The sequence below is a fragment of the Lathamus discolor genome, chromosome 1 (assembly GCF_037157495.1).
Source record: "Lathamus discolor isolate bLatDis1 chromosome 1, bLatDis1.hap1, whole genome shotgun sequence".
Lineage (NCBI taxonomy): Eukaryota > Metazoa > Chordata > Aves > Psittaciformes > Psittacidae > Lathamus > Lathamus discolor.
In genome coordinates this window covers 13,508,072-13,532,422 of record NC_088884.1, presented here as the reverse complement: position 1 = coordinate 13,532,422, position 24,351 = coordinate 13,508,072, and the positions used below count along the sequence as shown (strand labels likewise).

The 24,351-nt window shown below is 38.8% G+C and overlaps 1 protein-coding gene across 3 annotated transcripts in view; it reads left to right on the top strand.

Annotated features, from left to right (window-relative positions):
- Positions 1-763: 763 nt before the first annotated feature.
- Positions 764-24,351, top strand: part of PNPLA8 (patatin like phospholipase domain containing 8) — a 38,660-nt gene continuing 15,072 nt past the window's right edge. For 2 of the 3 annotated variants that reach the window (XM_065693451.1, XM_065693614.1), the window contains exons 1-8: positions 1,119-1,358; positions 2,045-3,275; positions 3,811-3,960; positions 5,197-5,348; positions 7,090-7,184; positions 11,754-11,925; positions 16,795-16,852; positions 19,085-19,279. In XM_065693451.1, coding sequence (XP_065549523.1) covers positions 2,166-3,275; positions 3,811-3,960; positions 5,197-5,348; positions 7,090-7,184; positions 11,754-11,925; positions 16,795-16,852; positions 19,085-19,279 — 1,932 coding nt within the window. In that variant the 5' untranslated portion in view covers positions 1,119-1,358; positions 2,045-2,165. Of the gene's footprint in view, positions 942-1,118; positions 1,359-2,044; positions 3,276-3,810; positions 3,961-5,196; positions 5,349-7,089; positions 7,185-11,753; positions 11,926-16,794; positions 16,853-19,084; positions 19,280-24,351 lie in introns of those variants that run through there. The other variant, XM_065693531.1, reaches the window with a different exon arrangement.

Here is a 24,351-nt window from a genome sequence, read left to right as displayed (position 1 = left end):
AGTATCTTGCATTAGAGATGCAAAAAGTTCAATCTATTCCATTTATGAAAAATCCGTTATAATAATTACCACATGTAATGGATATAAATCTTCCTGTGGGGAAGAAAATTACCAGTAAGAGTTATTTTCACTTTTTAATTTGTGAGAAAGAGCAGCAGCAGATGACAGGGATGTGAAAGCACAAAGGAAACATTCCCCCCTCCCGTCGGCCAGCGCCGGGCGCTCAGCAGCCCCCGCGGCAGCGCTCCCACCGCCTTTTGCCATCAGCGCTGTTGAATTCAGGCGGCTTGTTGCAAGCTGTCCTCCAGCCACGGGCCGGCTGCTGCTCCCAGGCCTGGCTGGGCAATGCCAACGTGCCCCCAGCCCCGTCACACACACGGAAAACAACGGTATTCATGATTCTTCTCCGAGTTAACCGGGAAGCGCGGGAGGACATGCAAGCGGCGGCCAGAGAGGGGCCAGGCCGACTCGAGGACCCCAATTCCCTTCTCCTCCTCGCAGTGCCTCCGAGCCGGTGTCAACGCAGAAAGCCGCCGCTACCGGGCGGTCAATGCCACCAACCTCCCCGCCTTCTCTCCCGGGGTCGCTGAGGCAACGAGGCACCCGCCCCGCCCGCTGCATGCTGCCCCGCACGTCGCAGCCCCGCCCCGCCCGCCGCTCGCACGCAGGCGCGGCTCTCTCCGCACCCTCGTCCCTCCTGGCTCCGCCCCACGTCCTGCCCGCCCCTGCGCGTCTCAGCTGCTTCCGGCGTTCCTGCGCGGCGCAGGCGCAGTGATGCGCAAGAGCCCCGCGCCGCTGTGGCTGTGTGGGTGCCGCAGCTCTCCCCGCCGGTAGTGTCACGACATAGGCCTTGCCCGGTAGTGTCACGACATCGGCCCTGCCCGGGAGGGCGGCAGGCGCTGCCCGGCCTGCGGGGGGAGGCGGGCGCCGCCGCTCCGCAGGTACCCGCGGCCGCCGGGGCGGGCCGCGTCGTCCTGGGGGACGCAGTGAGGAGGGGGGGGGTGGGGGGGAAGAGGGTGAGCGCGTGCCAGGCACGCGGGACTCGCGTGCGTAACGCAGGATGGGTGTGGATGCGTGACGTGTGACGTGTGGCGCCGCCGCCCCCTCCGGGCGGGCCGGGGCCGGGCCGTGCTGTGCCGGGACTCGGCGCTTGTTTACGCGGCCGCTCTCGGAAGCGTTTTCCGCGAAGTGCCGCAAGGCAGGAACAGGACGCGCTCCCCGCCCCCCAGCGGCGCACATAATAGCGCTGTGCTCGCCGCCGCGGCCCGGAGCTCGGCAGCGGCGGCGGTGGTGACCCAGCGGAGGGCTGGCCCGTGTGGTACCGGCACAGCCCAGGGGCGGACATCGCTGAGGAAGGTGTAAGTAACGACGCTGCTGCCCGCGGCCTTGTCGCCTCTGCTGTTAATGTGGTGTCGGCCTGCGCAGGTGTTGGCCTGCTCGACCTCCTCTAGCACCGGTCACGGCAGCAGGGGAAGCCTGAGCTTGTCGGTTAGGCAGGCAACGGCCTTGTGCCTGCGGCTTCACCGCAGCTCTGGTGTATTGTGTGAAAATCTGATCTGCACGTAGACTTATGGTTATACACTGCCCTTAACCCTTAAGATGGGAGCGGTTGGTTGAAGCTTTGTTCAAGGCATTGGTGTCATTTCTCCCCTGGGAGGAATTCTGTAAAGGAGTGGTAACATAATGACAGTTTCATTTGAAATTTGGTCTCTGCATGTGATAGTTTGCTAAAGAGATACAAAATTCTCTTTATTGGAAAGACTGACAAGCAATTGCCGTATGTCACTACATACTTAGAGCAAGTGTTATGTATTGCTCAAAATTGGTTTAAACCTGCCTTTACGGAATAAAACATTGAAAATGAAATTCTGGGCTGACATTGCCAAATGACCCGAGCAATAGATATCCCTGTGAGATTACTTGATGTGAATGTTTATATGTTTTTACTTAAAGAGTAAGTAGGCTGCATCTGCTTAGCAACTCTATGATTTTAGTTTAACTTACTACTGGTTTAGGGTTTCCATTGTTTTCTTTTCTTTTTCAGATAATACTGTGACACACAAGACTTATTTATTAAAATATGTTTTCTGATATGAAATAGACATGGAATGAAATTTTCTGGAATGAAGTAGACAACATTGGAAAGGTGTAATTATTTATAAGTAATGACAGTTCACTTATTTTTAGATGCATATTTGTTCTTTTTGATTAACCCCAAAAGTCTTTGGTGGAAGCAAAGAAACAAATACCTGTATTTGTATGGACCTAAAGTCTGCTGGAGGATAAATCATGCCATTCACCTGAGAGTTTTTCATACAAACGAGCCTCAGTGTAAATGGGCCAGAAGCAAAACACTTTGGTATAACAAATACATTTGCAGCCATGACTTTTTATACTACAGAGTTGCTAAACTTTTGACTTCTTCTACCAAAGGACTTGCAAAAGTGAACAGTCGCATGTCACGAATTAAGAGTACCTTAGAATCTGTTTCAAAGGCAGTGTCTGGCACTCACAGTGAGCTGGTTTCACGGATAGCTCGATTGAAGTCACACTCGGGTACTCTGGGAAAAGCAAAGAAAAATAATGGAGATGCAAATCTAGAAAATGATAAACAAGTCACAGGTGCCAGAACTCAGGAAGACTTCAACAGAGGCCCAGCTGCAGGGAAATCCAGTTGTGCAAATGGAAACTTGGAGTCTATGTTAGTAAGTTCAAGTGGCGCTTACCAAGATACTTCGGAAGATTCAGCATCTGCTAAAAACTACCTTTTTCATATAAGCTGCTTTTCTACAAGTTTTGGAGAGACTTACAACTTCATAGCTGATCATATCAACTCGTACTTTAGTAATAATCCGGTTATGGATCAAGGGAGAAAAAGGAATGCTTTATTACAGGACTCTCAGAGTGAAGAGAGGAATAAGCTTCATTCATCAGAAGATACTGTAGTGAATGAAGAAAGGACTGTGGATTCAGCAGCTACTTTAGCTCCTGAAGCAGAGACTCTAGGTGTTGAAAAGCCAAGTACTGCTCTTCCAGTTTCCACTAAAAAAACTATTGCAAACTTTCTTTCATATCCCAGTAACAGCGTACAAGCTTTTGTGGACAGTTACATTGGTGGTTTGGTTCCCAAGTTAAGATCCGATACAAAAGCACTTTCACAAGAAAAGACTAAACAGGCAGAACAGGAAGTGTCTGAGAAGGGCGAGGAGGACAAAGCAAAAGAGGTTAAGGCTGCAGAAGAGAAGGAAAAGCGTCTGTCTCTTCAGAGAGAAAAGGCAAGCCTTTGTTTAGTGTTTTTTTTATGTATTATTGCCACGTATATTTTACACAAGTGTATATATACACTCTGCACATACGTGTGTATATGTGCCTATATGTAGACTTACATGTACACACATACAGTTACATAAATAAGTATATACCTATGTAGGTACATATATATATGTACGTATATAGTAAAATTTAGTTGCTTTTATTTGTTGTAGTTATATTTCTTAGACTCCTTCATGGTTCAAATACTGTGATTTCAGAGTTGTCCTGAAAATACATCTCAGTACATGCTGACACATGTTGTGTTTGGTGTATTGTTGCTGTGAGGTACCTTTATTTTTCTAGTAATCAAAGAAGCAAAAGGTTGCCTGTTTATGTTTAAGCAATGGTTTCTTGGAGTCTGTGACAGATAATCTGGTGCAACATGCTGTCCATTACTTCTGAGAAATCTTAAAATAGCAGTTTGGAATTAGTCTTGACAAAGCTTACGCATTTCTTAGAGTAGTTCTGTGTTATTTGTGTAACTTTATCTTTTTTTAGATTATTGCAAGAGTGAGTATTGATAACAGGACTCGAGCTTTAGTGCAAGCACTACGAAGATCCTCTAATCGAAGAGTCTGTGTCAGCAGGGTTGAAGAACTGACCTATCACCTTCTAGAATTTCCAGAGAGCAGAGGAGTTGCAATTAAGGTACCTATAGTCTTTATGCTTAGACGAAAAATAGATAGCTGACAGTCGATTGACACAGAGTAACATGAAACTTTCTTATGGTGTTTTTGTGGGCTAGTCATGTATTCTATTTGTAGCTATTACAATGTGAATGTCTCTTGCTGTAGCTATTTTTTCAGCTGTTTCAATCAGATTCATATGCGAACTCTCTGCAGTTTAGCTAAAGGCCCTCCAGATTGCAATGTTTAATTTAGAAGCATACAGCACTGTCATGTGGATAGATAGTATAGCTTATTCTAGTGGTAGGCAACAGTCGTACACTGTGTCCTCTGACGAAATTGCCCAGCTGGGAGTGTACAGTACAGTTGATCAGTTGATCTGCATATGCCCAGCAGTTTTTATGCTTATTTGCATGCTTCCTTTTAAGAGGGATGACAGTGGTGGAGTATAAGCATCAAATAAGTTCTTGTAATCTAGTCCTACTCATTCTCTTTCCTGCAGTGAGAGGACAGGAGGTGGGATGGTAGATTATTCTCGCCATATGAGCCAAATCACAGCATTTTTCAGTCTCGTGCCTTTTTCCACAAGATGTGACAGATGTGTGACATGGATTGTGGAATTTCTGGAAGACAGATTTTGGGGAATGGAGTGCAGGCCAGATAAATCATCCAGGCAGGGTACAGATCAGACATCTACATAGATACTTGTGAATTACTATATTGTGAAAGAGTACATTCATTACTTCCATTTTGATTATAATACTCTGTATCTTGGTGACAATAATTGTACATTTAAAATTACTGCGAGGAAGAATTTTAATTTTGCTTTGATATTAATGTACTTGGGAGGCATTTCCTGTTTTGAAGCAGTGGGATGCTTGTTCATGAAAATCTGTGCCTTTAGCTGTACTTGGTGAGCTCCATACTTGAGTTTATATTTGGCCAGTGTGACATTAAAGTTAGTAAAACTAAACTGCTGGTAAATACAGCTTTTCTAGAGATCTGAAAGATTTACTTTTCACCTCGATTGTTCAATTTTGATAGGTAGGTGGTTTAGCAGTGAGGCATGTATGATGTAAGATTGGAATCCTTTCTTTCCCTTGCTAGAGAGATGGGTAAATACAGCTTTAAAGAAGTTTTCCTCTGAGCTTAACTAATATTTCAACTTTTATACTGAAATGGCAAACAAGTAAATTTAAGCATGGATTCTTTTGGTATAAATACAGTTAGAATGAAATGTCTTTGTATTTATCAATAGGAAAAAATAATCCCATGCCTACTGAGACTAAGACAGGCAAATGACGAAAGTCTTCAGGCTGCTGTTAGAGAGACTTTAGCTATAATTGGATATACAGACCCTGTGAAAGGCTGGGGTATTCGAATCCTCACTATTGATGGAGGAGGAACAAGGTAAAACCTCTCTGTTATATACTTGTAGTCTTTTTCATACTGTAACTGGAAATAAAATTGAAGTTTCCCTTTAAGTTTGTGCCCAAAGATGCCATTTATGATTTACAGGTATGTTTACATTTGACTGTCCAAGTGATGGGTTTTATTTTCGTTTACATTTGTGCTTAAATTTCCATGCATTAATAGTTCTGTGACATTGGAATTACTTGCTCTTTTAAAGCTGGCTATACACTTAAGTGTTTGGATTGGCTCTTTCTCCTTTTGGAAGTAAATTGCTATTTGAGTTAGTCAATTCATAAATCTAATCTCAGAAATGCAAAATCTAGTGTGGAATGCTACAAGTAGTTTATACTCTTATGATCGTGTTGTCTTGTACTTTTCTGGAGGGTGTCTGCCTTAGCAGGGCTGGTCTTGTATGAAAGAATGAATAGGCTTGTGATGAAAGCTATTCTATTCATGCTGTCCATTTCTTTTTCTTTAATTTATGCACCACATGTCCTTAGCTATGTGTGCTCTAGTTCTGCATGAATTTATGCACCTACCAACAATTCTTTAAGAGTAGTAGCAGAAGCCTGTTCATTAAATTTGAAGTCTGAGGTTTACTAAAAGCTGTGTTTGTTTTCAGGCACAGTTGAAGAAATCTTGTCAAATATTTACTGATTCACAAATATTGATTGGTAGAAAGCAAAGTATAAAGTCATTGCAGAAACAGTTTCACAAGCTTTTTGTTTCCCCGTAATATTTAATTCATCAAAATCAGTTGCCTTCAGTAAAGTGTAAGTGTATGTCACAACTTTTGGAAACGCAAATGTTGAAGTTTATGGTAAACCGTAAAGAGATTACAAAGTAGGAAGAAGGATGCTTCTCAGATAATGTATGATGCCTATATATATAAATATAGTGTTTTAATTTTTCTGTTAGTTTTTTAGGGGAGTGACATTATAGGACACTTTGTCTTTAGAAAGCAGTACCTACATCTATAATGCTAAATGAAGCAAGTCCAGACAGTGAGCCTGAATACCAGCTGTTATGCTGCTTAATTGGTTGTGTTCAGCTGGTTATAGTTTTGGACCAGGTTAACTACAGCTCTTCAGCACAAGCCAAGACAGATTTGGGGGCAGCATGCAGGAGGTGCCATTCTGAGCAGAATGTGTTGGTAAGATGGATACTTGGTTTAGTGCTTCTTTTGCCATATGTAGTTTTCTAGCTCTAGCCCAGCAGATTTAGCACCTCTGCATGCCAGCTACTGTTTCATGCTACAGAAGCACAAGTCTGGTGCTCTGGAGTGCATCTCTCCCGTGGTTTCAGGCACATAGAGTTGAGGCAAGAAAAACTACAGACAGAAAACACTATGCCCCAAGGAGCATTATATAGCCCTGTTAAGACCAAACTTTTAAGTGCTGTGTGGTGTGGATGCAGCTAAAATCTATCCTGAGTCTCCATCCACATGATCATTCGTGAGCCTTATCTACAAAACTGTATGGCAACAAAACAATATGGCTGTAGCTGCTGAGTGCTATCTTTGGTATGCCTGAGTATGTCAATTGTATTTATTTTTCATCACTCCATTTTAATTTTGCTACTCCTTCATTCCCTGAAATATTGAGGTTTCTTACTATTGCAGTTACTCAGTCATAACTGTAACAATTAAGCAAAGGTGGGCTTAATCAGTGCTATGTGAGTTAAAACTTAATTGTCTTAAAACTTACTATTATATGTGAAGGGGATTTTTGTGTTTCAGGGGTTTAGTTGCACTTCAGACTCTACGGAAACTAGAAGAACTAACTGGAAAGCCGGTTCATCAACTTTTTGACTACATCTGTGGTGTAAGCACAGGTAATTGTTGAGTCACAAGTTAGAATGTTGCTATCAATATAGTAAAATAACGTCTGAGAATAAATGTAGATTTTGCAGAACTTGCCAGTTTCTGACTTTGTAAGCTGGGAAAGTACAGGTGTGATTTCTAAAGTTTTTCTTTTCTGAGTAAGAACTTTGGGTGATACGTGATACGTTTGCCATCTTTTCAATGAGTGTGAGACCTTCTGTTTTGCACTCAGAAATATCTTGGGTGTTTATGGGGCTTTACTGACAACAAAGGTAATGTGCCTCAGGGACTGATACTGGGCCAGTGGTGTTTCCTACGTTTATTAATGGCCTGCACAGTGGGACAGAGTGTGCCTGTAGCAAGATCTTGGGTGATGTGAAAAGTGGTTAGCACAGTGGTGCCCTCTCTTCAGATTGGCCTGTACAGGCTGGAGAAAAGGCTAGACAGGAACCACCTGAGGTTCAATAAAGCAGGTATGAAGTCTTCCATCGGAGGTGACATCTGACTGTCTAGAAATCAACTTTGTAGAAAAAGACCAGGTTTCATTGGAACAAGGAAAACGTGAGTCATCAGTGTACTCCTGCATCAAAGAAAGCTGACTACATACCTGCTTGTATGCACAAGAACATACCCAGCAGATTAAGAGTCTTTGGCTCTACTGTATGTGTAGTTATGGGCTCCTCAATAAACTCTTAATCTGTTGGGTGTGTTCTTGTACATACTGAGTCTAGCAGAGGGCCAAGTAGGTGGTCAGGATGCTGACTGGAGGTCATGACACAGAAGGATGGAGTGTAAAAACTGGGTTTATTCAGCTTTAAGAAGAGAAGGCTAAGGTGGGACCTTACTGCTGTTTCAGCTAATGGGCAAATGCAGGGAAGATGGACCTAGATTCTTCCTGAAGGTTCACAGTGGTTTGAAAAGCCATCAGGCAAGTCGGAACATGGGAAATTACAATTAGGTATAAGGTATAATGCTTTCCTTGCAAGGATGGTCAGACACTGGAAGGAGTTGCCTGTGCAGGCTGTGGAATCTCCATCCTTGTAGATACTCAAAACTCAGCAGAATGAGTCCTGAGTAACCTGTTCTGATTGAACCTGTTTGAACAGAAGGCTGGACTAGATGACCTCTAGAGGTCCCTCCCAGGCTTAATTACTCTTGTGACTCAATAACAAGTTATTCCTACCTAGGAAGTAGAAAACTCTAAAGCAGAAGTTTCTTTTTAAAAGACAGTCCTGTCTTTTAGACATGATCCTAGACCAGTAGCAGCATAATGCTGATTTTTAACAGAAGAGGAATACTGTAGTTCAGTAGCTCAGTTTCCCTTAGAAACCCACACTGTTCTTTTTTTTTTTTGTTCCCACTATACTTAATCTTCCATACAATTTAATTCAAAAAGTAACATTAAATGCAAATCACCATGAGTGGATACAATGTTTGTGTTCCCAGAGACTTGCTTAATAGGCTCAAAATAGTAGAGAAGATGGGAATGTGTAGGTCTATTAGAATTTGTTTGTAGGCACAATATATAGTTTTACATCTTTAAAAACTCTTTGAGGGGGAAAAAGAAGTTAATTTGGCAGTAAGTAATATCTTCTTTGGAAGATATTTCACAACAAAACACTTCCCTAATGTCTCCTTCAGTCATAATAAAGGCATTTGTTCTTTGACGTTGGGGCCTGGTATTCTTAATTCAATCCCACTGCTCTGGTTAGAACTAATTTTATTCTTAATTCTTCACCAGATTTGGGGTTTTGTAACTCCTAGTAAGTACTTAATGTGTTCTTTTAAGCTTTGTTTTCACTATCAAGCTTGTGTGTGCAGTAGTCCAGCCTGCAATAACAGGTGACAGGGCATGGCTGGAAGACATCGTATCTGTCAGCATGTGCTAGCAGTGTACTTCATTTCGGTTTGTGTTGGCGGTACATATGCCAGTAGGTTTTGCAGAAGCCTGCAGTTGGATACTGTCCCCCAGTATGTCAAAGTTACTTCTGAATAGTGGTGCATTTATAATTCAGTCAAGGAAGCAGTTTATGACATCAAGAGTATGTGATGAGGCAAAATGCTTTTCATGTATGCTGGCCTGCTCAAATAATTTATGCTTTCTTTTTTCCCCCCTGAATTTCTGTATTAAGCTAATAATTAGTTGCATTCAGATGCATCATCTGAGGGATCTGATCATTGACATACTGTGATCAAAGGTTCTTGAATCGTATTGTTTCCAGCACATTTTACTACAAACGTGACTGAATTGTACTATGGATGTGTGAATTTTGCGATTTTATCCCAAAATATTCCTCCCAAGTTAAGAACAGCATGGGGCTAGTGCCCCTATGTATCTTTCCAGCCTTCAGTGATTTACCAGTGATGACTGTCCTTAAACAAAGCTGGCATCCGTCTGTGTTGATGATTTTGTTTTGCCTATGATGTCCTTCCAATTTTGAAATGCATTTTGAAAACCTTTCTGATTGGAAGAAGTATTTTTGTTTTTCAGGAGAGCTTGTGAGTAAGTCAAGACATGGTATTGCTGGAAGCATCCTTAGGAGGTTATCTCATTCCCCAAGGGAAGGATCAGTGGTGTGTGTTTCACTACTGACAATTTTCTAAGATTCTGAATCCTGTCAGACCACTTCAGAAAATCAGCGCTTGTACTCTGCTGTCTTTACAATTGGGGGAAAAAAAATCCAGATGTCTAATGTGAATCTTCCTGTTGCAGTTCAAGTTTGTTTCCTCTTGTCCTGACTCCCCAGGAACACAGATTCTTCTCTTTGCAGCTGCCTTCTGTGCATTTAAAGGCTTTTCTCATAGCCTGAGTGACCAGGCTTTCCTTACACACCAATTTCCTCTACTTTTCTTGTGGACTTTTCTTGTGTGATTTTGTGTGATTTCTTTTTTTTTTTCTCCCATTGGTCAACATCTTTTTTTTTTTTTTTTTTTTTTTTTTTTTTAAGAATGTCCCTGCGGTCTAGATGTGGCACTTCAGCTGAGGTCTTACTGTAGTACTGAATGAGGAAGGAATACTTTTGTCTTTCAGGTGGCTTATTAGCCAGCAGCATTCCTATGCTCTTCAAGATGTGCTCCTTAGCCTTGCAGGTTTTATTGAGGCATTTTATCCCACTGGAGTGTTGACTGTCAAGGCTGAGATGGTGGCTGGAGTGCAGTAGTCCGTGATACGGAGCAGGGTGTGATGGAAGTGTCAAACGTTTCTCACTGGACTGTCTGATAGAGCCTGCGCTATATTTTGGTTTTGACCTTCCTGCCCTGTGAGTGTCTTGTTACTGTCCAGCAGGTTTCAACCAAGCCCTTTAGTGAGTACCCTGACTCTGATAGTATCCACTGCCACTTGGGTGCTGTCTGCAGTTTTGGTGCTGTTTCTCAGGGGGTGAAGTGAAAATGAGTTTGTATGTGTTACGAATTTTGGCTCTTTGTGCTTGTAACTGTTCACCAAAATAGCAAGTGTGTGATACGGTAGAATTGGTGCTGGAGAATTAAAAGGAAAGAAGGTAGCAGAGGCTTTGCATAACTTGGGAAAACTGTTTCTCTGCTGTTAGCTGTTTACCATGTGTTGAAAACAGGCATTTAGTAATTTGATAGTTGGGCAAGTGTCTCTTGATGAAACAGGTCAGGTTGGCCCAGGTTATGTTAAACATGTGTGATACGTGTAAACAACATAAAATAAATGGAGACCATCAATCCTTGACACTCAGCTACCATGGTGGTGGAGTTTGTGAGAAGCTTGGAATCATGTTTCATTTAAAGCCAGTTGTAACTACCTTTATGTACTTCCTTCTGCATTTGTTTTACTCTATTTCAAGAACTTATTCATTTAAAATTGTTTTCAAACCTATTGCATTCATGTCCAAATTGGAAAAATTACATGTCCTAATTATTCCCTGTCCTCACAGTCTTGCACAACTCGATTTAAAGGTTGTATATGTCCCTTTCAGTTTAATATATCTTAGAGTTGTAGTGCTGTACTAATTTTCTTTTTCCCCAGTCATTTCTATGGTATCCTGCAACCAGGCTTTTTGGATACTCTTGTTTTGTTCCTACAAGAGTAGGTCATAATTTTTTAGGCACACACTAGATGGCAGTGTTTATGAATGACTAGTTATAAATAGTTGCAACTAAATGTATTCCAAACTAGACTTTATAGAATTTTCCTAGATTTTTTCTTTCCTGAAAAAGTCAAGAGTTTGCCAGATAGGAAGTAATGCTCCAGATATGTTTTTAATACCACACCATAGATTTCTCTTACTCTTTTCTCTTTCCAAGTAAAGCAGTGGACTTAATTTGCTTACTGCCATATGCTTTTTTTTAGGGATGAAAACTGCAGAATGAAATAATGCAATTTTTCAACTTCTCATAATTCTGTTCTGGGGTGTAGACTCTTCCTGTCTTGTATATGTTCTTTTAAAGCATAGTTTGGGATCTCTGAACAGAAATTTAATGATACAAATGTCAATTTGTCTTCCCTTTTCAAGATAAAGATACTGCTGACTTATGAACAATATGAAATGGTAATATATCTTTGTACTCTTACTTCAGGCTATATTTTACATTTCAAAATACTTCTTTTTCAGGAGCTATATTAGCTTTTATGTTGGGATTGTTCCATATCCCTCTGGATGATTGCGAAGAACTATATCGCAAGTTAGGATCAGATGTTTTTAAGCAGAATGTCATTGTTGGAACAGTCAAAATGGGTTGGAGCCACGCCTTTTATGACAGTGATATATGGGAAAAAATACTCAAGTAAGTAGAAAATGATTATGTGACAAATAATTAGTATACTACCTGAGACCCCTCAGCTTTGTTGTTGTTTCACTGGTAAGCAAATACTTCAAGTAGAAGAGGTTAGCATATACTCTTATTTGTTTGAAATAACTGTTTTCATATTTACCAAAACATTGAGAGCCTTTAATGTAATGATTTCTGTTTGTGGGGAATAAAGTAAGCTTTGGTGCACTCATTTCTGATTATATTCCTGTATGCCTGCCAGCTCTGCTTGATCTGACTCATTACAGATCTGCTACAGATTTTACTGGCCACCTGCTGTGCCTTTTTTCTTATAGGAGACATAGTGAGAAATGAAATAATCTGCTGTAGTAGGGATTTTTCATCTTAGCTGCTACATTGAGGGGTTTTGCCCATTGCCCCTTTATTTGAAAATGGAAATTTAAGGATTGCAGTCAAAAAATACTGTATCAGTCGCCAGTGGAATGGTATTTGTTCATAGATGTGTATACAAATGCATTCAGGAAAAGTCACTGAAAGAAGATAATTATATTACAAGTTTTATTAGTTTAGTTTTATTCATCTGTATTTGGTGTCGTAGTCGTAGAGTTGATGTTGTAGTTTCCCTAACAGTGTAAGCTGGCACTGCTACTGAAGAGCTGAAACATCTTTCTCTTAGAGGAAATGTAAGATACAAATTCTGTCTTTTGATAAGTCATGGCAGGTTCCTCTGGGAACCTGATTAATGCATTTATGGCATTGGAAGAGTGTTTTTCTGGACATTGCAGTGGTAACAAATGTGCTGCCCGCGTTTTAAGCATTGCACTTTTTTGCTGAAGTGGAGAGAGAGGCTTCCAAGCACCATTTCTCTGTGCCTTGGCAGATTTTTGGGAATGAACATGTTTATCAAATTAATATAATGAGTTTTCCTTCTCAGATGCCTGGAGTTCCCCCCCCCCCTTTCTCTTTTTTTTTTTTTTTTTTTTTTTTTCAGAAACAAGATTTTTCTCTGCCTTCCTTCTTTTCCTTCCCCGCCCAACTCAAAACAATATTGTGAAAATCAAAATGACCTCGTGGAAGTATATTACTTGCCTTTAATTAAAATGCTGTTATTCTTTACAGCTACATGTAACACATGAGGGAGGTAAAGCATTTTGCTCTTGTGCAATGGACAGAAGCCAGGCAGTTATTATATTATCCATAGATTAAATTAATGAAATGACATTTTGTTGACCTAATTCTGCACTGGTGAAGGGAGATGCTATGCCTCCGCAATATTTTATTGAAACAGTAGGGATTCCTGCAGGCTTCCCTGTGGTGTGGAAGCCTAGAAGTAGGAAGGGTTATATACCATCTCCTTATGGCAATAAGAAGGTCAGTCTAAGTTTTAATCACTGCACGGGGAAAACTGATTTATGTTTTGTTTTAAATTTTAAAACCTTGCTTGTGCTGGATGGATTTTTGTTGTTTAAATGGTAGTAGACTTGTCAGCCTTGCTTGAAGCAGGGTATCTGTTTACAGACATGCAATATGTATTTAGCCTTACCACAATATTGATGGTATTGTTTTCTGTCAGAAAGTATTCTTGCTGAAAGTAATTAAGCTAATGTTGCATTAGGGTAATGTTGCGTGTATTCAGAAAATGACAACTGAAAAGGAATTTCTCAGTGCTCTAGGGAATCTGTTTTGTGTCTTACATACATTTTAACACTTCCTATGTGTTTAACTCCTTATGTATTCCTTAAATACATATTCTGAAATGCAATTTCAGAACCAGTTTTTGACAGTTATTTTTATTACTTTGTGCAGAAAACTATATGTACATCAGTGTGTGTAATGCTATATTGAATTGCATTTGTGAGAACAGCCTGGCTTACAGTTCCAAGTTGTCTATTTTCTTTAGACTTTAGTTCACGTACACGATTTTCTTCTTTCACACTGTCTTGAGAAACTACTGGAGAAATTTGGTAAGCAGCTAGGGGGTTTCACAAGCTAACTAAAATCCCATACTGGGAATTTGTAATCTTGAGAAGCAATCAAGCACTGTATAAGAGTTACGTGTTCTCCATCCTTGGGAAAATGGGTAATGCCTGTGTTTGGGATTACAAGAATATTACTTAAAACCAGCATTTGTTATGCAAATTGAAGTGTAAATTGAGACTACTCTCCAGTGGCTAGACAGGCAACACTTTTTCTGTAAGAGTTAGTCTCTCCAGACACACTTAACAGATTTTGCACCATTATCAGCAAGATATTTTGTATCCTTATGGAACATGAAATGCATCTCCTGTGTAGGTTTGGCAAAGATGTGGTAGTTTCCTCAGAACTTTTGTTGCTGTTAGAAGGGGGTAAAAGTTACAATTTTGCCTTCGGGATTGAATGGTCTTTCTCCAGACTATTTGATTGTATCCTGGCTGTAGCCCATTGGAATGTTTCTTTGACCATATGGCTGGCAATATGTTCTTCACAGCATTTTTTAAGTGTTGCAATATTAATGACATGAAGCAATGAAAGAGCAACATATGTAAAGGAGACTTGTTTAGGTAGGCCATGTCTAGAGGATGTAAGTCACAGCCAGACGCAAAGCAGATTAACGGAAAAGTAGGATGGCAAGTGAAGGTATGTGTGAAGTAATAACCTCTGAGGGGAAAAATGTAAAATGCTTACAGGATTTAAACTAACTCTAATATGAAAAGTAATTTCGGTGTTGTCATGGATAGTTTAATGAAACAGTTGTGTGCTCATGATCAAACAAGATGATTCAGTATATGACAGCTGTTATGCCAAATACATAAACTATTATAATGCCTTAATACAGTTTCAGTTTCATTTAAAATACTATTTGTGGTTCCAGTTACCCCATCTTAGAGAACATCACTGTCACAAGATTGATAAAACGTAGCCAGTGACCTAAAGGCAGCAAAGGGTTTTGGACTCTTTATCTTTACAAAGAGCAAACAAGTTAAAGCAGTAATTTGAGTTAGTAGAATATCTTGAGACTTACTATTCTCACCTATTTTCAAGAAGGGACTATTCCACAAAATTAAAATGAGGAGACTTTCTCTTTTAACACATTATGTCTGTGGAATAAATTGTGTTGTGACTTTGATAAAGAAAATTGAACCATGAGGATTGACAAAGGCGTTTATGTAATAAGCAACTACAAAATTAACGCTAGCAACAAAAACTAAAATAAATTTGGAGGTGATTCTTTAGACCTTACAATGTAAAGTTGCATAGTATTTTAAAAGCTTTCTCATACCTACTCTGAAGCATCCATTCCTGGCCTTCCTAAGAAACAAGATGCAAGAAAAATAGTTCAGTTGAACACTTCCTTTTAATTAAGCAGTGGATACTACTTACGCAGTTTTTTTAATCTTTGCACTCAGGATTTGGGAAAAAAAATGTCTAATACAGACATTTGGGAAGAAGTAGATGAAAGCGATGCAAATCAGTAGATGTCTTTCATATCTCACCTCTGTCAATCTCATCTTTTATTTCTGTATATTCCTACTTCATGGTTCTTTGTGCTTTCATCTCCTTCTGTACTCAATTAGTGAGTGCAGATGGCACTCCTTCCCTTCTGGTTGGTAACTGAGACTGGAATTCAAGCATTTGTTGGGGGGGGGGGAAGTAAGACATAACTACTGATGTAAAAATTGTGTCAGCAGCAGTCTTCGATCACAGCACTAGAAGCTCCCTCCCTCCCTCCCTCTCAAGACACATATACAGCCATTTTTCAAGCCCAGGTACCCACCAGTGGAACAGTAAATTGTCCTGCTTCCAAATACAATTTGCTGTCTGCATTGAGGACTGCTGGTATGGTACCATTTTAAGCTCTTTGATCTTCTGACCTGACTGTGTTGATAAAGGTCTTATTAGTAACAGTGGAAGCAGTGCTACCTACTTTCACAGTAGTGCAAGCTATAAATGGATGATCTCCTGACAACAGCACATGATATCACTGTGCTTAAAATGTGTGGCAATACTGAAAACTGTCCTTGCAGAATAAGGTTAAGGCACCACCTGTGTTTGGGTGAGCTATGTTCAAGGGGAGGAAGGAAACTTGTCTATTTAAAAGCCTGTTTGGAATAGTTATGAATGAGCACCCATTCTGTAGAGTTTTATACTTTTCCTGTACCAAATGAAGATGAAATAGATGGTGATATGAGATTATTGATGAGTTATGCTATCTTCCAGCCTCCTGCAGTGTGCAGGAGAGCTACCTTCTACTTAACACTTAGAACACTAACCCTAATGCTGATGTGGTGATAAATTACAAAGCTGAATGCTCATGTCGTTTCACGGTCAGATTTATACAAATGTATGCATATGAAAAAATTCCACCTTAAAAAGGAGTATTAAATGCATATTGAATTCCTGTTATAATGCATATTGAATTCCTGTTATAATGCATATTGAATTCCTATTATGGAAGATTACATATAGATGTTTTAACTTCCAAATCATGTAGAATGGTGTTTTCTGTAGCTTTTCTTTTCATAACAGTTCAGGAGAGTAATTTTTGTTACTATAAGAGACCATAATAAGGAGATATTGATTTTTTTTTCTAATTTTTAAATGTGGCAAAGTATTTAATTTTCCTCTCACAAAGGAGTTGATAATCCTGATGATTTATGGTTAAGTATGTGGTGAAGTAACTGAATCAAGACCTCAGTCACTCTTGCAACTTATTTCCATTAGCCTGGAAGGTTTGGAATATTGATCCATTGAAGTCAACTGGAGAAATCTGATTATTTAAGTGAAATCCAAGCACTGCTGCTTTAAATGCAAAGTTCTCAGGAGTAAGAATGGTAAAAATCAATGTCTTTTGTTCATGCTAAACTGATACAGCATTTTCTTCTGTATTTTTTTTTCCACTTGTAGAGAAAGAATGGGCTCAAATCTTCTGATTGAAACTGCAAGAAATTCCAAATGTCCGAAGGTAAGTACATACTAACTATGTAGTAGCTACACAGTAGTAAGTACTGTGTATTCCAGAAGTACTTTTAAGAGTTGTGAGTAAAAGTACTGTGCCCAGAAGAACATCGGATAAACAGCTTGAGTGTGGATATGCTCTCCAAGCTTCCATGAGATAACCCTTGCTCTTAAAGGATAAAAAATCATTAGATTCTCAAACTTCTGAGCAGTTTCTCATAGTTTTAGTTAATACTTTAAGTTAGAATATATTTCAGAGGTTTTTTTTATAGGGTTGTAAGCAGAGAAATACAAGGTCAACTTCTTGAGGTTGTGTGAAGTTTGAGAGTTTTTTAATAGAAGAGAATTCTAGTATCTGGAGATCCTGTCATGTCAGCTGTGATCTGTTATTGTGTAATGAGAGAACAGGGTTTCTCCTCACTTTAGGTGGATTGCCAGGTTTCCTCCAGTCACATTCGTAGGCCACGAGATCTTTACTCTTCCTGTAAGATATAAAGGGCACCAAATTAATTGGAGGGCTGTTATATACAGCAGCAGCACGAGAGTGAAAGATGAGAAAGGAAGGTTATTTTATTCTTGGTGAAGGATAGGGTGTGAAGAAAGAAGAGAAATATAATAGCCCATATTTCAGAACAATCTGTAATTAACAGGTGTTTTGGTGTCATAGCACTATATTCAATGCTTTACTGTTAAATGGAAGATATTCACATTTTTCTAAACATAGAAACATGTGCTTGACTGACTGCGTTCCTAGTCCCATGTCTAAAACAAGGACATGAAAAGGCTGGAGTGGTATGTTGCTTTCTGAGAGAGAAGCTATCCTACATTGACTTGAAAGTTATCTTTGAACTGGGATCTTTGGCTTCCTTCCATGTTCTTCAGTAATAAAATGTGAATATAAATAGACCTGAAACTAGCTATTCCCAGTAATTGCTTTGTTTTGCTGGCAGTGTTGGCACTCTTTACAAGGCACAGCAAAATCAAACATGCAGTTGTATGCTCTGCTGCTGTTAAATTCACAGATTTTTCCAGAAGGTGCTCAGCACTTAGCAACTTAGACTGCATCAAAATATATGTGGGTGTTGCCAAAAATAAATTAAACCATTGGTTTGATAAGTTTTCTATCAAATTTTCCAAAGGCTTAATCTTAGTGCTTAATCTTAGTGCTTTTAGTAATGCTTAGAAGCCAACCTTCCTTTTTACCAAAACGGGAAACTTTTCCTCCGTCGAATGATGCAGTACGAATAACGCACGTGTTTTGCTTCTGCATTATCAAATAGAAGTTATGCTTTCCTTGCCTATTCTATAAGGATGGGCTTACTGTGAATTAAATGATACAACTTACATAGCTGAAGAATGGAAATTAATGCAGTGATATCACAGTGTCAGCTCCTAGTGCTGTTGAGAAATGTTTCATAAATACACCCTTCTCTAAAACAGTAAACAAAATAGAATTGAACACCCACTTGGCTGCTGAAGAGTATTGTTCTGGCTGTGCCAGCTAGGCTGGGTTCATCACCACTAAAACGTCTTGCACATTCTAACACTCACTGCAACTATAGGTACTCTCACCTCACATGATACACCTGTAAAATGTCATTTCTTTACAGTCATGTGTTTAGATTTATGGAAGTAGATTTTTGTTTTTCACTTAAAGCTACTTATAGGACTTTTGCTAATTACATTTCTGTGTCCTTACAAAAACTTTGAAAGACTTATATTGGGTCTTTGGGGATTTTGTCCCTGGGAGAGGTTCTTCCTCCAGTCCTTTAAATCAGTTTGAAATACTGAGTTATCATTTTCTTAGAGGAAGAAATTGATTGACATTTTTAACATTTTTATTTAATGACATTCATGCTTTGCTAGTTACAGACTAGTAGAACTAGTAGAGTTTTCATAAAGGCAAAACATTTTCAAATTGTCTTAATTGCACCAGCTGTTTGTTTAAATATCAATGGATAGATAGTAGTATAAACAGAAAAGCCAGTGGAAACAATCAATTTCAGGTTAAAAAGAGCATTTTCTTCAGGGAGGTTTGTTGTTAAGTTTTCTGTTTGTTTGGGTTTTTTTTTACTTTCATGTCTTAAAATTTAGGTCGGCATTATAAAAATAAATAAATGACTGAGTAGGATTCCAGAGACACATTTAATGTATAAATTGAATTTCATATTGTGGAAAGTTGTCATCCTCATATTATTATTAACATACATAACTATTTTTGTTCTTCCTAACTCACTAGGTATCTGCCGTAAGCACCATTGTAAACAGAGGAACACCATTGAAAGCATTTGTTTTTAGAAACTACAACCACTTTCCTGGTGTTAAGTCTCATTATATGGGAGGCTGTCAGTATAAACTGTGGCAGGCCATTAGAGCATCATCTGCTGCACCAGGTTACTTTCAGGAATACGTTTTAGGCAACTATCTTCATCAGGTAAGTTGAAATCTTCTTCAGTAAATATTTTCCAATATTAAAGCTGAGAAAAAAAGTTGTCTGAATTTCTGAATCAGCACTAAGCAAGTAAATTGGTAGCAGAAAGGAAATCTAGGACGCATAGGGATAACAAATGAAATTTTTACCTTGTATAGCCCTTACAGAACTAGAAGTGTTATAGGCTTTAAAGTCTTAGTCTTCTTGATACAAACTTAAGCTCTTCTACTGTTCCTTTCTTCTTTGCCTGGAAGGAAACCTTATACGAGTTGTAAATTGCCTTTGACTTCCTGCTTACAACTGGTATTTCATTGAGCATTATTTCACTAAACAGATGGTGTGACTTAAAATCTAACAATACTGTAAAGTGTGGAATAAAATAATCAAGTCACGCATTTCAGTGTTCCTTTTATTAGTGCATAATTTCAGTTTATGTTTTAATTCTTTCCATTGATAGCTTATTAAGCTCTACCCCTGTTCCAAGCTAGTGAAAAGAATAAGAGATGCCACAGCAGTAAGATTAAACTTGAAGACAACTGCAAAATAAATTCCCTTGAGGGTAAAGCAGTGTCTCTTCTCAACAGTGTGCGCTGTTTTATTGTTACTCACTTCTGTTGGTGACCCTGATTAGAAAAGAGCAAGGCAAGTTAATTTCTTTAGTAGTTTCTTTTTTAACCATTGTGTTCTTGTCCTCTGGTGCCCCTTTATGGTTCTGTAGTTGTCTGAGGTTTAAAGGAATTCTTTTTACAGTACATATTAATGTAAAGCAATTAGCGTTTATTTTTAAGAAGATGTGATGCAGATGCATGGCAGAAAAGACTACAAAGAGTGATTGAACCCGAGGCCTTCTACAAAGACAACATAGGATTCACTTAAATTTAAAGAAAGCATCTATTACTATGCTATTAATAGCATGGTTTGAGTAGTAAATGCATCTGATTCACATACAGAATTTCTCATGGTGTCCATTAAAGGGCTGTGTAGTGTCATTAGCATTGTTATGTGTGTACGTACTACTGAAGTTTAAAGACTAACAGTTACATAAGGACTATAAGATGGAATAGTGAAAAATACATTAGATTAAGAGATAATAAGCAGAAGCATTGATACAGAGAAACAGCTAGAATTTAATCTAAAAAAAACCCAGCATACTTCCATACTTTGAATTAACATTTTTAAGGAGATGGAATAAATATATTCAGCTGTATTAGGTGGGGGGTGAAGGGGAAAGATTCCATGGAGAGCAGGATGGTGCTACTATATCAACCAGATCCCAAGAGTTCTTCCATTTTATTGTTTCTCCTTTTTGTAAGGGTCTCCCCATCCCCCCAGCATCTTTAGCACAGTGTATCTTATTATCCCCAAAACATTTTAATCAAATATTACCTGAAATAAGCAAATAAGTCTGGGGGGAGGGGAAGGGTTAAAGCTAAAAATGGAGTAACACATCAGGTATTCCAAGCCTAAACACTGCTTGAAATCCTGAAATGTGTTTGTCTTCCATCTGGCTAAGCAAAACTGGAAGGAGAGCTGCTTTAGCCTTTGGAGCTGTTCCAAGCTGCTCCTTACTGCTTGAATGGGTCAGTGTTAAGCTATGTGAAGCACTTTTCTTTCTCTTCTTACCTTTCCACCCCCTCTTTCCTTGAATTGAGAGTACATTGAAATTTGTCTGTGCTTCTATATGGAGAATAGCTAAGTAAGCAATGTGACTTTTAACTTCTACACCATGCTTAGACAATTATTTGTCTTAAAATGGTTTTTGAATTGCCAGACTTGTGTGAAATGTGGCAAGGTGAGTATTCATTTCATCTATGCTCACTTTTAAGTCAAATTTGCCAGATTAGAGATTGTATGATTAGTGTTAATAGAGATCAGGTCCAATATTCTCCGACACAGAGTTCAAGTGAAGTCTAGCTCATTTTTCCTTACTCCAGAGTCTTTGGACAAAGCCCTTCCATATGATCTTACTAACACTGTTCCACAAGCTCACCACTTTCTTCTGTTTGATGGATTTTAATTACTGGATAGCATGGGCTTTTCATCTTTGTAAGCCACAAAAGTGTGTTTTCAGTACTAAGCCTGGTAATTGTAGTAGAACAAGATACTAAATTTCTGACTTAAGCTTTCGTATCATCTGAAAATCTCTTTTCTACCCAGGTGTTATATTTAAACACCTTTGAATTATTTTAGAATCTGAAGGTTGTCGTCTTTCATGTTTCTTATGCTTTTCTTTCCCTATGTTATGCTTTTCTTACCACATTCTATTTCCATAATTATCTGTTTTGTGTGGGATATGCTTGGTTTTTCATGGACAGACAGGTAGCAAGGTGCTGCATGGCAAATGCTGCATAACTGTCTTCATACTAGTTTCAGTCTCAGGTTACAAATCCACTGCTGCACATTCAATCTACCTTGAATTACCTTGGTTTAACCCTGGGGGAAGAGCCCTCATGCGTGTAGCAGACTGTTAACCTTATGTTCTTAGGTGTAGTGGTACTTCAGTGGAAAATGCAAGGTAAGCAAGAGTTTTATCTCTGTTAAAGTATCCAAAATGAATTGAAAAGAATACATATGCATAAATACATTTTTAATTAAATATAATCCTAAATGCAGTCATACTTCTGTTTAAAATAGCTTTGTGATTATTATGTTAATAATTTAGTCCTTAGTTATAGCTCATATCATAAATATGAGATAGTAGATTGTTATTAAGCATCTTTATTCTAAAAGTGCACCGCAAGTGTCATTGGCCAGGTTCGTTGGCCAGGTTACATACGATACTAACATTTGTAGTTCATATGGAAGTACTTGCTCTCTTCTGTCTTATCACTTTAAGCCTGTGCAGTACCTAACTGGTTGGGCTGCTTTTGAATTACAGAAATAAATAAAGCATAACATTGTTAGACATCCTCAGTACTACCAGGATTTTTGAAAAGTGCATCAACAGAGTGTGCATTAACTGTAAATAATAAATAACAATTTATGCCAAAGGCTCCAGTACTGCAGTAGTGTCAGAAAGCTGATGGTCTTTTGAGGATTTTTATTTTTTTTTAATGGATTGGAAACATCCATTAATTAATCAATCAGCATAATCTATTTTCTGAACAGAAACTATGCCAGTTTCTTATTAATTTATGTATAACCTGCTTCTGCAGTCTCGGTATTTCTAAATAATTCAAAGTGTAGAGACAGCCAAAGCGTGAAAATGATTGTAAAATATCTGGAAACATTCAGAATAGTAAATATAATGAGATTTGTATCCTGGCTTTGAAGTTTGGGATTCTAAAGGATTATGTAGAGACCAGGTTTTGTGTTAGCTTATCAGTCAGTAGTATGTTCAAATCTGAATGAAAAGCGCTGTGGCAGTTGATCTGACTTAGGACTATTCAAATGTGTGAAAATATTTGTTTTGATGGTGGAAATTTAGTGAAATTGTGTTATGGTCAGCTTGCATATTCTTGTCTTACATTATCTAGCTTTTGTTGGAGTACTTTCTCAAACGGTGTGAAATAGTTGAATGAGTTCTCTATAGGGTTAAGATTGATTCATAAAGATTTTGTGTATGTCCCTAGATGTATATGCTGGAATCATGCCTGAACCCAACTGTAGCTGTTCACTTTTCCATAATCTATAGATTTATATATGCATGTGTATACACATGCAAGTGCTTTCTCTGGGAGCATTCTGACTTCCTATACTTGCCACTGTAAGTGTTCAAGGGATTGTAAAGTGTGTTAACTTTTTCAGTAAGGTAATAAATGATTGTATGGTTTTTCTGATGTGATTGTAGCAAGAGGTTCCTAGGTGCCTGTACACTTAACTCTTATTTCTGCTGCAGGTGAGCTGATGGCAGGCTTGTTAAATTTCTGCAGAAAGTGAGCAGTTCAAACCAAGGAGCAATATTTACATTCAGGTCAATCATGCCATGCTATCTGGTTCCACTCTGTCAAGTAGGAAAAAGCAGTGCAGCTGTTGGTAGATGAGGGGAGGAGGATTAATATTCTTTGTGGTTCAAAAGAGGAACACATTAACATTCAAAGGGATTTAATCCCTGTAACATGCTTCTGCAGAAACCGTGCAAGTCAAGAGAGCCCAAGTCATGATGTTACAATATAGAAGCTGTATTGCCACATGTCAGCTCCTTTATTTTAAAATCTATTTATGAAGCGCTGAGGGCTCTGACCCTCTCCCCAGTCCTGTTACAACCAGTGATACTTTTTTTCCTACTTCCCACGGTGGGGTTTTGTTTCTTGTATCTATGCCTTTTTCTTTTTTTTCCTGTAGTGTGGAAGCCATTTGGGGTGCTCAGTAATGTCACTTGAGTAGACAGTACAGTATGCTCAGGAAATTACCACTTAATTAAAAGAGCAGTTTAAGATGTAAAAAAATCATTATGCACACTTCATTTACTAGGTTTTACAGTAAAGACTAAATTTGTCCCGCAGGATTAATTAAAAGGCAGCAGGGAGTGTGTGTGTGTGTGGTGTTGGTTGGCAAGTTTAGCAAAGCCACAGATTTTTCTCCAAGTGAAACATACTGTATTTAATACAAAGAATTTGATTACCTTTTTTGTGATAGCTTTCCATGATTTCGTTGTTGCATTATAATTTCATTTACTAAAATGCTGGTGTTAACTTATAGTGCTGTTCTAATAATCATATTTTCTTTGGGCAAGATCAGATAGTAAAGGGATTAAATTGGCAGCTAATCTTTTAGAGGAGTTTTAATAATGCAGGTATAAGAGGATGTGTAGTGAGAATATGACCTAGAAATAAAAAAGATTTATAGTACAATAAAATGATGTAACTAAAATTCTACATCTCGCCTTCATTTGAAAAAGCTAGTACATACTTCATATTTTACAAACCTTTCTTTTCCTTTTATTAGGCAGTAAATCTACAAAGCCATTTCATCTTTGTAGCTTGTTACAGGAGAGGCCTTCAGAAGTAATTCGCTTAGTGGATCCTACCCTAATTGGTTTTACACAGTAGGTTTTAAAATTAGATTCAAGGGTGCTTCCCAGACTCTAAGAAGACATAGAATATAGGTCACATTGAAGTTCTTTTCATTCTTAG